Below are 14481 nucleotides of genomic sequence, written 5' to 3'. Positions count from 1 at the left end.
CCTCAATCCATATTCACCTACTATGTTTCCTTCACTTCCTTTTTCTACTCTCGAATTCCAGTCGCCCATGAGTATTAAATTTTCGTCTCCCTTCACTATCTGAATAATTTCTTTTATTTGATCATACATTTCTTCAATTTCTTCGTCATCTGCAGAGCTAGTTAGCATATAAACTTGTACTACTGTAGTAGGTGTGGGCTTGTAATCTATCTTGGCCACAATAATGCGTTCACTATGCTGTTTGTAGTAGCTTACCTGCACTTTTATTTTCCTATTCATCATTAAACCGACTCCTGCATTACCCCTATTTGATTTTGTGTTTATAACCCTGTAGTCACCTGACCAGAAGCCTTGTTCCTCCTGCCACCGAACTTCACTAATGCCCACTATATCTAACTTCAACCTATCCATTTCCCTTTTTATACTCACCTAATTAGAAGCCAGATTCTTCCTATCACCACACTTGCACTAATTCTCACCATATCTAACTCAACCTATCCATTTCCTTTTTTAAAATTTTCTAACCTACCTACCCAATTTAAGAGTATAACATTCCACTCTCTCACCTATAGAATGCCGCCAGTTTCGTTTTTCCCGATAACAACATCCACCCGAGTAGCCCCTGTCTGGTCAACAGAATGGAGGACTATTTTACCTCAAAAATAATTTAACCACCACCATTAAACCATACTGTAGAGCTACATGCCCTGGCTTCAGGGCTGCAGTTTCCCTTTGCTTTACAACATTTGTAGTATTTTCCTAGGAAGCACTTATACATCCACCACACAGTCCCCATGCAATTTGTGTAATTTTGGAGCCATGAAGAAAGACATTTGTGGTCGTCACTTTGTTTTGAGAGAAGGTATGCACATCTGGGTACAATCACTGTCCTGTAGTGTAACAAACAGAGGGTAATTTTCACTTTTCCAAGTTGAATCTATTGATGCTGGTCTCACTGTTCACAAATCATTTGATACCACTTTTGGTCATTATTTGTTTGATTCTTGGTTTTTACTGGGGATGTAGTATTGTTCTTGAATTTATCCTTTATTTCTATTTCTTTATCATATTGAATATAATAGAGGGAAACATTCCACGTGGGAAAAATATATCTAAAAACAAAGACGATGTGACTTACCAAACAAAAGCGTTGGTATGTTGATAGATACACAAACACACACACAAAATTCAAGCCTTCGCAACCAACGGTTACTTCATCAGGAAAGAGGGAAGGAGAGGGAAATACGAAAGGATGTGGGTTTTAAGGAAGAGGGTAAGGAGTCATTCCAATCCTGGAAGTGGAAAGACTTACATATGTCTGCTTGTGTCTGTATATGTGCCGATGAATATGTGTGTGTGCGCGCGAGTGTATACCTGTCCTTTTTTCCCCCTAAGGTAAGTCTTTCTGCTCCCGGGATTGGAATGACTCCTTACCCTCTCCCTTAAAACCCACATCCTTTCGTCTTTCCCTCTCCTTCCCTCTTTCCTGAAGAAGCAATCGTTGGTTGGGAAAGCTTGAATTTTGTGTGTACGTTTGTGTTTGTTTGTATGTCTATTGACCTGCCAGCGCTTTTGTTTGGTAAGTCACATCGTCTTTGTTTTTAGATATATCTTTATCATATTGGATAGTTATGGAAATATTCGGTATGCTTTTTATACAAAAATATGTACAGTCCAGAAAGTCAGTCATCCAGCCATTTTTAGATTTAACTTAAAAGAATCAGATAAACATAATTATTAATGTTAATATAGATAATATTTTATCATAACGCATAAATTTCTACTTTTCTGATGTACAAAATTAACGTCATAATGTAGATCAATATATTTATTTATTTGTACAAGTATCATTTTAGTATATTGTTTGTATATATGATATAGGACAGTGGTAAACCTAGTTAATTTACAATATGGTAGTCATTTTGACTACATTGTTGACATAATCAAAATGCCTAATAATGTGTGTTGGTGTACTACATTGCTTGTGATAATAGCACTTATTAAGTGAGATGACATGATAAGCACAACATAAACTATATTATGAATTGATAATTAGTAAAATTTGGTAAATGAGATTTATTTATTAAGATGTTCCATGACTTCAGACAAAGAATAGAAGCAGTGATCAAGCAAGAATTGTTTTATCTTTATTTTAAATGCATTTAGTATTGGTATGCATTTTAGGTAAGAAGGCAAATGGTTATATAACATAGCTCCAGTATGATACATTCCTCTTAAATTATTTTTGGTCTATTATAGTCTTTAGTCATAAGCTGATGTCGTGAGAAGCAGTCTATGTTGAAATTTGGTTTTGTTTATGGCTCTGATCAGTTAAGTCAGATTTCAGATCTGTTCTGTGAACTTATGTATGTTGTCTGTTGTGACTGTTAAGATACAAATCTAATTTGAAGAGCCATGTGAATATATGATAACAACAGTGACTGTCAAACTGTTCGCATCCATTAAAATGGCAAAATAAGTCAGCAACAGCAAAAAATTAAAGCATAACCCAGACCTCTACATTCCAAAGTTTTGATAAAATGAATTTCAGCAACTCTGCCACTAAAGCCATCAAAAAGATAAGTAGAGGTCGACATTTTATGCAACTAACACTCAATGGACTATTATTATTTTGCAATAATGTGGTGAATCACTTGTCACACATTGCATATTTTTCCAATTACTGTCAGTAATGTCATTGTGACAGATAGTTATTGCAACAACTGCAAACATTTTTTCGTGAAGGCATTGCTAGTCTTGTCTGACAGTAGAATAAATTTATTTATATTTATGATGGTTAATTTTGAAACAATAAACAGTTTACTTACTTTTTTCCATCAGTCTCATTTCCATTTGACTTCTCCTTATGCATTTTTTCCAGTACAATGTACGGCAGTTTATCCCTATGGTTGCTGCTTCAAATACTACCATATTTATATCCATATTTATATTTAAGACAGGGATCAATAATATTGGTGATATGTTCATGGAATATATGCACAGTTATTTGCTTGCAAAATACATTTCTCAATATATAGTACCTTGTCTGTTGGTTTGTATCTGTAGCACTTACGTATTTGAGTAAGTATGAAACAATTACTGGAATGAAATCTGTCTTTCGGCAATGACATGAATACTACAATCAAGGTTTCTGACAACAGTTTCTCTGATGGACCCAAACACAGAGCTCTGCCTCTCATTGTGAATGGTATTATCTGGGCACACCCTGGCATTTCGCTAGTTAACCATTCTTATGACAAATGCATAGAGGAGCATGATTTACCCACAGCCAAAGAATTGTTTTCAAAAGTGAATCTTTCATGACAAAGTTTAGTGTATTACAACTGTTACGAAACTTCCTGGCAGATTAACACTATATGACAAAATGGATCCTGAATTCAGAGTCTTGGCTTACAATCACTGCTGAAGTTGCCCAGGGACACCTCTCAGTCATCAATCCTGACAATTCCGATCAAGTTAATAAATCTATAATCTATTCTATATGGTTTAGCCACCCCTTCTCTTGAATACCAACCTACATATTGGTACAGTAAGTGTAAGAATTAATTTTGATATAACAATATAAATGGTAATTATAATTTAAAAAATTCTTTTACAGAAAAAATGAACCACCTGTGAGTTACAGACTTTTCAGAATAATCTGCCTGTGTACCGAAACTGTGTGTTGGAGAAGGACAAACCTTGTGTTGTAGTGGGACAAACCTCAGTCCTGCGTACAATTTTAATTTATTGGAAAGAATACAAATGCATTTTTACTGGTGGCTTGATGGGCGGGAGGGGGGGGGGGGGGGGGCAGTGCCATTCTACCATGCTTGAAGTGATTCTTTGGAAGCACTGCACAGCACTCCTCTTCAGTTGCAGTTGGTTCTTGATTTGGGAGAAAAAAAGGGACAGAGACATAGGAGGAGGGAGAGGGGGGAGGGGGGAGGGAGAGAGGGAGAGGGAGAGAGGGTGAGAGAGAGAGAGAGAGAGAGAGAGAGAGAGAGAGAAATGGCCAACCAGGAAGAATCTGGGTTTAGGAAGCGAGAAAACCCTGAGGGAACCAAATGTGGAGAAAATTGTGTTGAAACAAAATGCAATGCAAGTCCTTAATTTTGAAACTGCAGAACACTTCATTAACAGTCACAGTATATTATAATGATGAAAAGTGAGTTTTTTGTAAATCATGTCTCTTCTCACAATTCTGACATTTATTATGGTGCAGTGAAAAAAGTAACATTTTCATTTGTTTAGTGATAACTGATGAGCAAACTCCATACAGCATCAAGAAACACTGAATTGTTTATTTCCTGATGAAAAGCATCCAGATTCTTTCCACTGTCTGGGTTTTGGTTGAATAATGAAGTAAAATATTTTCTGCACACTAACAAAGTGAGACACAAAATTAGTTTCAACCTTTTAAAAATTTTACCAGCACATATTTTTGGTCTACTGTGAGCAATTCCAGCACCCATATTATGTAAGGCTTTTTCACATGCAGTTCCTGTAGTAAAACGTGAGCTCACATGTCACATTGAAATGAGATGTGTTTTAGAAATTTCTCACACTTATATCTACCAGCTTACAATAAAATTTCATGCATTACTGTCAATATTTCTAATGAGGTCACACTTCTCAAAAGTCCTTCACACAGCTGATTTTAAAGGATGGTAAGCCCACATCAAGTTTAAGAGCTCTTCTTTAATGATGGACACACTTTCATGAACTTCAAATGAATTGAATTAGGCTTTACAGTCTCCTTAAGAATAAACTCTGACTAAAAACTACTACAAAAAATTCAATTTATAGAATGAGCTGTTAGTCAGAATATGTTACTATGAAGAAATGGCGGTGCATAGGCAATACATTTGTAATGAAAATCTGTTTCTAATGTATCGTAAATGATCTACCCCGTTTGTCGATGATTAAAATCATACAGTAATAAAGAAATCAAGCATGTGTAATGAGTAATGCAGGAACATACCATCTGTGACTGGCCGACAGTAGAGCATAGCGTGTCCAACGTAGCCCTCTGGACAGCTGCAGACTGCGGTCTCACTTTTAACTTGACACTCAGCATTAACACCACATGCCGATTTGCAAGGGTCGAGGCAGCGACCGTACCAACAGAGGGGCTTGTCTTTGGTGCAGTCTTCTGAAGTAACACACTCGGGGCGACAGGACACTTGTGGATTTCCGACGTAGTACTGAAATGCACAGAGTTCGTCAAGTTCATTGTGCGTTACATTACCCTATTATGAAGACACTTTCCTATTAAATGCAGTGGATATATTTTTGCCTCGAGCAAACAAAAAACTAAATAGTTGAATGGCCTGTAAACAGAACACAGGGTATCCCACTCAACTCTTCTCCTAATATTAAAGATATTGGTCATCTGTTATCAGTGATATGTTTTCACCTGGAGAAATACCCACTAGGGGCTAATGGAAACTGTGTCCAATAACTCATGAACCAATATTTTTTTAAAATTTTATGCGAAAAGCAGCTGAACTGGGTTTGAAACATCTAAGCATCTGCATGTTCTTAAATATTTTTGTGGTGTCACCGCCAGACACCTCACTTCCTAGGTGGTAGCTTTTAAATCGGCCGCGGTCCGTTAGTATACGTCGGACCCGCGTGTCGCCACTAGCAGTGATTGCAGACCGAGCGCCGCCACACGGCAGGTCTAGAGAGACTTCCAACCACTCGCCCCAGTTGTACAGCCAACTTTGCTAGCGATGGTTCACTGACGTCTACACTCTCATTTGCCGAGACGATAGTTAGCATAGCCTTCAACTACGTTATTTGCTACGACCTAGCAAGGCGCCATGACCAGTTTCTATTGATATTGTAAATCATGTACTGTCACAAACGACGTTCGTCATTAATGGATTAAAGTTAAGTATTCCACCAGCTACATCCGTTTTTCTCAATTCTAATTCCCTTGCCATGTTCCAGACCTCACGCCAGCCTGCGTGAGCTAAAACGCGTGCATTTGGCCTCCTTTACTAACCCTGTGTTGGATCTCCTGCCAACCACAACATTGGCGACGAGGCAAAACCACGTTCTTCTCTAAACTGCCCTGATTTACTTGTGTAATGGCTTCGCCACAATCTCCAGATATAATGTCCGAATTTTATCGCTTACAGAATCAGCAGACACAGGCCTTACTGGATGCCCTTGGACAGCTCGTCCAGGGTCAACATGCGATGCAAAACGATGCGGCAGCAGCCGCTCCACTGCTAACGCAGCCACAGCACGCTGTTGCACCAACTTTTCGACCTTTTGATGCTGCACTGGAAAGCTGGACAGAGTGGTCACACCAATTTGGATTCCATCTCGCCGCCTACAGAAATCAAAGTAACAAGTGGCAGCCTTATTTGTTGTCTTCTGTCGGCATGAACACGTACCGTGTGATAGTCAAATTATTTCCCCGACGCGACGTAGCAACTCTGTCCTGCGAAGAAATTTTGTCTGCATTAGATGCATATTTCAAAGAATCAGTCAATGTAGTTGCGAAAAGGTGTACCTTCTTTTGTACAAAACGTACGGCAGGTCAGACTAATCGGGAGTGGGTTGCAACCTTGCTAGGCCTTACTAGGGATTGTGCTTTTGAATGTCAATGTGGACTCCCTTATTCAGATACTATGGTACGTAATGCAATTGCACAGAACATTTCTGATGTTCGTATAAGGGAACAGATTTTGAAACTAGTCAATCCCTCCCTTCAACAAGTGGTGGACATATTGGATCGGCAGGACACACTTGACTTTGCTCAGGAATCATTTGAAACTTCGCCAGCAGTGTGTCAGGTTAACCGGCCCCCCGGGCGAGCCTTCGCGCCTGGCCGCACCGCACCCGCGAGTCTATCAACCACGCGTGCCGCTTCGGCAAACAAAGGCAGTGTTTAAATCATGCCCGCGGTGTGCTACTACACATTCGCGTGAGAATTGCTCGTCACGCCAAGCTATTTGCTTTTATTGTAATAAAAAAGGACATGTTCAGAGTGTTTGCCAGAAAAAGCTCAGATCGGAAGCTCAAAACCGTTCCAGGCCCTTTGCTTCGTGCCGGAATTGGAATCGAACCAAGGATACTCAGGCTCGAGAAACTTCGCCCATGGAAATTCATGTAGTTCATTCCACTCCGCCCAGTGCCACTCTCTCTAACAGTGACTGTGTTCGTCCCAAAAATAGTGTGCATCGACATCGTCGGAACTCCCGTCAAGTCGCAAGTGATTATGTACCAGTGTCAGTTCACATTGCACGAGATAGCCGCTCTTGTCGTCAGCAGGACAATAAACGTTTTGTAGACTTGGACACTAACGACAAAGTCATAACATTCCGGCTCGATACCGGAGCTGCAGTTTCACTGATCAATTGAGACACTTACAAACTGCTGGGCACACCTCCGTTGCGTGCCGCAAATGTTAATTTAAGTAGTTATTCAGGTCAAGGTATCCCTGTGTTAGGGCAGTGCAGCCTTCTTGCAACATACAAAGGACAAACAAAACTTTCGTCATTTTACATCCTTCGTTCTTCTTCTGCAGTGAACTTGTTTGGTTTCGATTTATTTCAGTTGTTTAACTTGTCTATAGTAAATCAGGTCCTTTCAGTGAACCAGACTGTGCCTTCAGACAGTGTTTCTCGTCTATCTGAAGAATTTGCAGAAATTTTTGCACCGGGCCTCGGTTGCGCTAAGAACTATAAAGCACATTTGGAACTGAAAGTAAACGCGCAACCGAAATTTTTCAGAACGCGCAATGTTCCCCACGCATTGCGTGATGAGGTCGCAAAAACATCCGGAAAATTGAGACTTAGTGTGGACTTCAAGGCAACAGTGAATCCACATCTAGTGATTGCAACTACTCCTTTACCCCGCCCAAAAGATATTTTTGACAAACTGTGCCCGGGTAAATATTTTTCGAAGTTGGACCTGGCAGATGCGTACTTGCAAATACCGGTGGACGAAGAATCCCAGCGCGTTTTGGTGGTTAACACGCATCTTGGTTTGTATCGATTCAAACGACTGGCATTCGGGTGTGCATCCGCCCCTGCATTGTTTCAGCAGTATCTACAAACTGTTTGTACATCGGTCCCTACTGCAGCAAATTATCTGGACGATATTGTGATCTCCGGAAAGACGGAAGAAGAACATTTGGCCAATCTCAGAACATTATTTCAGGTCTTGCCACAAAATGGTCTTCGCTTGCGAAAGGACTAATGTGTGTTTTTTCTCGGGACTTACCATACGTGCGACATGTACTCAATGCCCAAGGCATACATCCCAGTCCAACGCACCTTCGTGCCATACAAGACTTGCCTTCGCCACAGAATTTGAAGCAGCTACAGAGTGTGCTGAGAAAACTCAATTATTACCATCGTTATGGGCCGCATGCCTCTTCCATTTCAGCTCCACTTCATCGCTTACGCCCTAAGGGTGTTCCGTTCGTCTGGATGACGGAATGCGAACGCGCCTTTCGCCAGTTGAAATCGGCTTGCTTTCCAATACTTGCCTTATGCCATTCGATCCCCAGAAGCCCCTCTTGTTGATGGTAGATGCATCGGATTTCGGGATTGGTGCTGTCCTTGCGCACAAAGATGGATCGCACGATCGCCCTGTTACTTTTGCGTCCAAATTGCTCTCGTCTGCTCAAAGAAATTATTCACAGATCGAGGAAGAAGCACTGGCTCTCGTATTTGGTGTTACAAAGTTTCATGATTTCTTGTATGGTCGTCACTTTACCATAATCATGGACCACAAACCTTTGCAATCGCTTTTTCATCCGACCAAGACTGTACCTCCATGTACAGCGCAGAAATTCATTCGCTGGTCTATTTTCCTCTCGCAGTACCGCTACGATATCTCATATCGGTCCACTGCTAAGCACGGAAACGCCGATGTGTTGTCCCACTTGCCTGTTGCTGAGGATAGGGCATTTGATTCCTCCAAACTTGCATGCATGTTCATTGATGCGGAAACCGATGACGTGGTCGAATCGTTTCCGATTGATTTTCGTCGCGTAACTACAGACACAGCTGCTGACCCTGTCCTTGCTCCCATTCTGCGTTTTGTTGCTACGCAATGGCCCTTGTCAAAGTCACGGATCGGGGACCCGTTGGTTCGCCGATTTTTTGCTCACAAGGAGAGACTTTTTGTACGACGTGGTGTTTTGCTGTTGCGTTCTGATAATGATCAGTCCCTGGTCGTGGTACCACGTCCGTTACAGTCCTCCGTCTTACAGCTTCTCCATCAAGGACATTGGGGTATAGTGAGAACGAAACAACTTGCTCGTCAGCACTGTACTTGGTTCGGAATCGATGCCGCAATTACGAATGTGTGTTCTTCTTGCTTGGTGTGTGTCGAACAACAATCAGCACCACTGTTCTTCGCATGGCCAAAAGCCACTTCCCCTTGGCAATGCTTACACATCAATTTTGCTGGTCCATTCTGGAATGCTCAATGATTGGTTGTGGTAGATTCATTCAGTAATTTTCCTTTTGTTGTCCAGATGTCTTCCACGACGTCATCTGCCACCATCCAAGCGTTATCCACAGACTATTGTTTCCGACAATGGCCCACAATTCATGTCCACAGAATTTCAGTCATTCTGCAAGGCCAATGGTATTCAACATCTGACTTCCGCGCCGTTTTCGTCACAGTCAAACAGTGCCGCTGAACGATTGGTCAGGACTTTCAAGTCACAGATGTTGAAGTTGAAAGAGTCACATTCTTGGGAGGACGCGTTATTGCTCTTTTTGTCCTCGTATTGCTCTCAGCCCTGAGATGGTCACTCGCCGGCTGAGTTGTTGCACGGTCGTCATCACCGAACCTTTATGCCTTTGCTACATCTGCCACATCAGGTTCCTGTGCAGCGGCAGACACTGCTTTTGCTCCAGGCGACGTTGTCTACTATCGCCACTATCGAGGTTCACGGTGTTGGCTCGAAGGGCATATACTTCGCTGCCTCGGCCGCGCTATTTATCTGGTTTTGGGGGCCTCTGGTGAGGTGCGCCGGCATCTCAACCAGCTGCGCCTCTGTCGTCGCACGGGATCTGTCGCTCGCCGTCTGCTTTCAGCTACGGTGCCTTCCAGTCAGCGCCCCGGGGACCCATCTACTGGCTCCCCTCAGCCTCAGGTGTTACCGACGCTGCCTTTCATTTTGCCCTATGGCGACGCGCCGCCGCCGCCATCACCGCCGCCGCCGCCGCCGCCGCCTGTTCTCCCGCGGGCGACGCCCGCAGTGGATGCGTTGCTGCAACCGCCGGGCGCCTCCCTGGGTCACACGCCGCCGATCGCTTCCCGTGACCAGTTGTCCTCCGACATGGAGCTCTTGCCCGCTCCGGACCATATGTTGTCTTCGCCCGTCGGGTGCCCCGGTCCGATGGAGGTCGACCCTGCGGCCCCTCCTGTCTCTCTACGGGCGCATACACCGCATGTTGGTGTGCACCCTGGAGCATATTTTCAGGCATTTCCTAGCTCCCCGCAGTCCGAATGGCAGGTTGCGGGTGGCACAGCCTCACCTGTTGTTAGGCTCCCCACCTCGTCGCATACGTCAACATGGGGTCCTCCCCACGGCGGGCGGAACCCTTATGCCACAACCGTACGCCGATTTGCGAGGGAGGAATGTGATGTCACCGCCAGACACCACACTTGCTAGGTGGTAGCTTTTAAATCGGCCGCGGTCCGTTAGTATACGTTGGACCCACGTGTCGCCACTAGCAGTGATTGCAGACCGAGCGCCGCCACATGGCAGGTCTAGAGAGACTTCCAACCACTCGCCCCAGTTGTACAGCCAACTTTGCTAGCGATGGTTCACTGACTTTTACGCTCTCATTTGCCGAGACGATAGTTAGCATAGCCTTCAGCTACGTTATTTGCTACGACCTAGCAAGGCGCCATGATCAGTTTCTATTGATATTGTAAATCATGTACCGTCACGAACGATGTTCATCATTAATGGATTACAGTTAAGTATTCCACCAGCTACGTCCGTTTTTCTCAATTCTAATTCCCTTGTCATGTTCCAGACCTCATGCCAGCCTGCGTAAGCTAAAACGCGTGCATTTCGGCCTCCGTTAGTAACCATGTGTTGGATCTCCTGCCAACCACAACAATTTCAATCCTTTCTTTTTGCAGATAACTGTAACTGTTGTTTTTGGATTAATTATCTTATTGTCACATACTAGTATTTTACTAGGTTGCAGCTTCATTTGTATTAATCACCCTTACCATAATTCTTGTTGCAATAGTGGCTGTTCTTTTCTCACTGCAAAATTTTAATAATTCACATTATTACACTGTACAAAAAATTACAAGCATTACTAGGCTTTTGTCTTACTTCTGGGCAGGTGCACACAGCTACATGATTTCTGGCGGTGCAGAGGGCATCTACACCACAAACACCTGTAGTGCAGACACTTGTGCACCGGTTGTTGAAGCAGTGTTGGTGGTCGGAACAATCCCCGTCGCTTTCGCACTCTGGTCTGCACCCTCTGAGTGGTGACCCGATATAGCCTGCAGATCAGATCACATTAACGATACTTGTGGGCCTCACTTTGAAAGCAACAGAATGTCAGTCAATAACAAAGCAAGACAGACATCAATTAACAGAAAGTTATGATAGGGAAAAAATTACATCTTCCCTTAGGTATAAACAGAACAAATTACACATGAATAAACTATTACTGTATCTCTTTCACTTCTTTTTATGAAACTGAGAGCTTTGTAAAATATGTATGCCTGATATAAAATGGTTGCTAAATTACTGTTGTAATGGCCTAAATCCAAGCTGATGCACAGTGCAGGGTACAGAAATGAAAAATATTGTAAGGAAGGGCAGTATTCTGAAGTAAGGGAGTTAAAACTCTAGGGAAGTGCACAGAAAGTAAGTGAACTCCAGCTAGTTCTTGCTAACTATGTTGTGAGTTACACAATGAATCTTCAGAATTTCTACTCGAGTTCTGAAATGCTCGATACTATCTAAATTTTAGTCAAACTTAGAGTTGAATTTACTATGTAAATTATTTATTTCTTATCTATGAAAGCTATAATGTTTCCTGATTGTCAAATGCCTTTTTTCCGTAAATACTGTATTATTTTGATATATTATCAGGCATCAAACTTATACAGTGAAAATTAGTAGCCACAGTTTTAAAAGTATATGATCTGAAAATAAGTCTATGTTAGATACAGTAATTTACATTTTTCACTGTTAACTGTACACAAAATGAAACTTCCTGGCAGATTAAAACTGTGTGCCCGACCGAGACTCAAACTCGGGACCTTTGCCTTTCACGGGCAAGTGCTCTACCATCTGAGCTACCAAAGCACGACTCACGCTGGGTCTCACACCTTCACTTCTGCCAGTATCTCGTCTCCTACCTTCCAAACTTTACAGAAGCTCTCCAGCGAACCTTGTAGAACTAGCAAGGCAAAGGTCCCGAGTTCGAGTCTCGGTCGGGCACACAGTTTTAATCTTCCAGGAAGTTTCATATCAGCACACGCTCCGCTGCAGAGTGACAATCTCATTCTGGAAACATCCCCAAGGCTGTGGCTAAGCCATGTCTCTGCAATATCCTTTCTTTCAGGAGTGGTATTTCTGCAAGGCTCGCAGGAGAGCTTCTGTAAAGTTTGGAAGGTAGGAGACGAGATACTGGCAGAAGTAAAGCTGTGAGACTGGGCGTGAGTCGTGCTTCGGTAGCTCAGATGGTACAGCACTTGCCTGCAAAAGGCAAAGGTCCCGAGTTCGAGTCTCGGTCGGGCACGCAGTTTTAATCTTCCAGGAAGTCTCATATCAGCACACGCTCCGCTGCAGAGTGACAATCTCATTCTGGAAACATCCCCAAGGCTGTGGCTAAGCCATGTCTCTGCAATATCCTTTCTTTCAGGAGTGGTATTTCTGCAAGGTTCGCAGAAGAGCTTCTGTAAGGTTTGGAAGGTGGTTGTTGTTGTTGTTGTTGTGGTCTTCAGTCCTGAGACTGGTTTGATGCAGCTCTCCATGCTACTCTATCCTGTGCAAGCTTCTTCATTCCCAGTACTTACTACAACCTACATCCTTCTGAATCTGCTTAGTGTATTCATCTCATGGTCTCCCTCTACAATTTTTACCCTCCACGCTGCCTTCCAATGCTAAATTTGTGATCCCTTGATGCCTCAGAACATGTCCTACCAACCGGTCCCTTCTTTTTGTCAAGTTGTGCCACAAACTCCTCTTCTCCCCAATTCTATTTAATACCTCCTCATTAGTTATGTGATCTATCCATCTAATCTTCAGCATTCTTCTGTAGCACCACATTTTGAAGGCTTCTATTCTCTTCCTGTTTCAACTATTTATCGTCCATGTTTCACGTTTGGAAGGTAGGAGACGAGATACTTGCAGAAGTAAAGCTGTGAGACCGGGCGTGAGTCGTGCTTCGGTAGCTCAGATGGTAGAGCACTTGCCAGCAAAAGGCAAAGGTCCCGAGTTTGAGTCTCGGTCAGGCACACAGTTTTAATCTGCCAGGAAGTTTCATATTAGCGCACACTCCGCTGCAGAGTGAAAATCTCATTCTGTACACAAAATATCCATCTCCATTTATAATTTCATTAATTTTGCTACTGATAATGAAATCGATATTATACAATATAGAAGAGCAGTTGAACGGAATAGACAGTGTCTTGAAAGGAGGGTACAAGATAAACATCAACAAAAGCAAAACGAGGATAATGGAATGTAGTCAAATTAAGTGAGGTGATGCTCAGGGAATTACATTAGGGAATGAGACACTTAAAGTAGTTAAGGAGTTTTGCTATTTGGGGAGCAAAATAACTGATGATGGTCGAAGTGTAGAGGATATAAAATGTAGACTGGCAATGGCTAGGGAAGCATTTTTGAAGAAGAGAAATTTGTTAACATCGAGTATAGATTAAAGTGTCAGGAAGTCGCTTCTGAAAGTATTTGTATAGAGTGTAGCCATGGATGGAAGTGAAACATGGACGATAAATAGTTAAGACAAGAAGAGAATAGAAGCTTTCGAAACGTGGTGCTACAGAAGAATGCTGTAGATTAGATAGGTAGATCACATAACTAATGAGGAGGTATTGAATAGAATTGGGGAGAAGAGGAGTTTGTGGCAGAACTTGACTAGAAGAAGGGATCAGTTGGTAGGACATGTTCTGAGGCATCAAGGGATCACCAAATTAGCATTGGAGGGCAGTGTGGAGGGTAAAAAACATAGAGGGAGACCAAGAGATGAATACACTAAGCAGATTCAGAAGGATGTAGGCTGCAGTAGGTACTGGGAGATGAAGAAGCTTGCACAGGATAGAGTAGCATGGAGAGCTGCATCAAACCAGTCTAAGGACTGAAGACCACAACAACACAGAACAACATTATACAATGACAGGAAACTTCTATTTTTCACACTGTCTAAATTTGCAATCTTTGTCATTAAAAATGAGGCCTACAAATCTTCACATAAATCATTATTTTCAGAATATTAT

At 42.5% G+C, this 14481-nt stretch overlaps 1 protein-coding gene across 1 annotated transcript in view; it reads right to left on the bottom strand.

Annotated features, from left to right (window-relative positions):
- The window catches only part of LOC126285360 (neurogenic locus notch homolog protein 1-like), a 248272-nt gene that overhangs the window by 24872 nt on the left and 208919 nt on the right, over positions 1-14481 (bottom strand). The window contains exons 7-8 of the mRNA XM_049984683.1: positions 11339-11514; positions 4985-5207 (exon numbers count right to left, since the gene is read on the bottom strand). Coding sequence (XP_049840640.1) covers positions 4985-5207; positions 11339-11514 — 399 coding nt within the window. The remainder of the gene's footprint in view (positions 1-4984; positions 5208-11338; positions 11515-14481) is intronic.

Source organism: Schistocerca gregaria, chromosome 8, assembly GCF_023897955.1.
Source record: "Schistocerca gregaria isolate iqSchGreg1 chromosome 8, iqSchGreg1.2, whole genome shotgun sequence".
In the NCBI taxonomy this organism is placed as follows: domain Eukaryota; kingdom Metazoa; phylum Arthropoda; class Insecta; order Orthoptera; family Acrididae; genus Schistocerca; species Schistocerca gregaria.
This window is presented reverse-complemented; position numbering and strand designations above follow the sequence as displayed.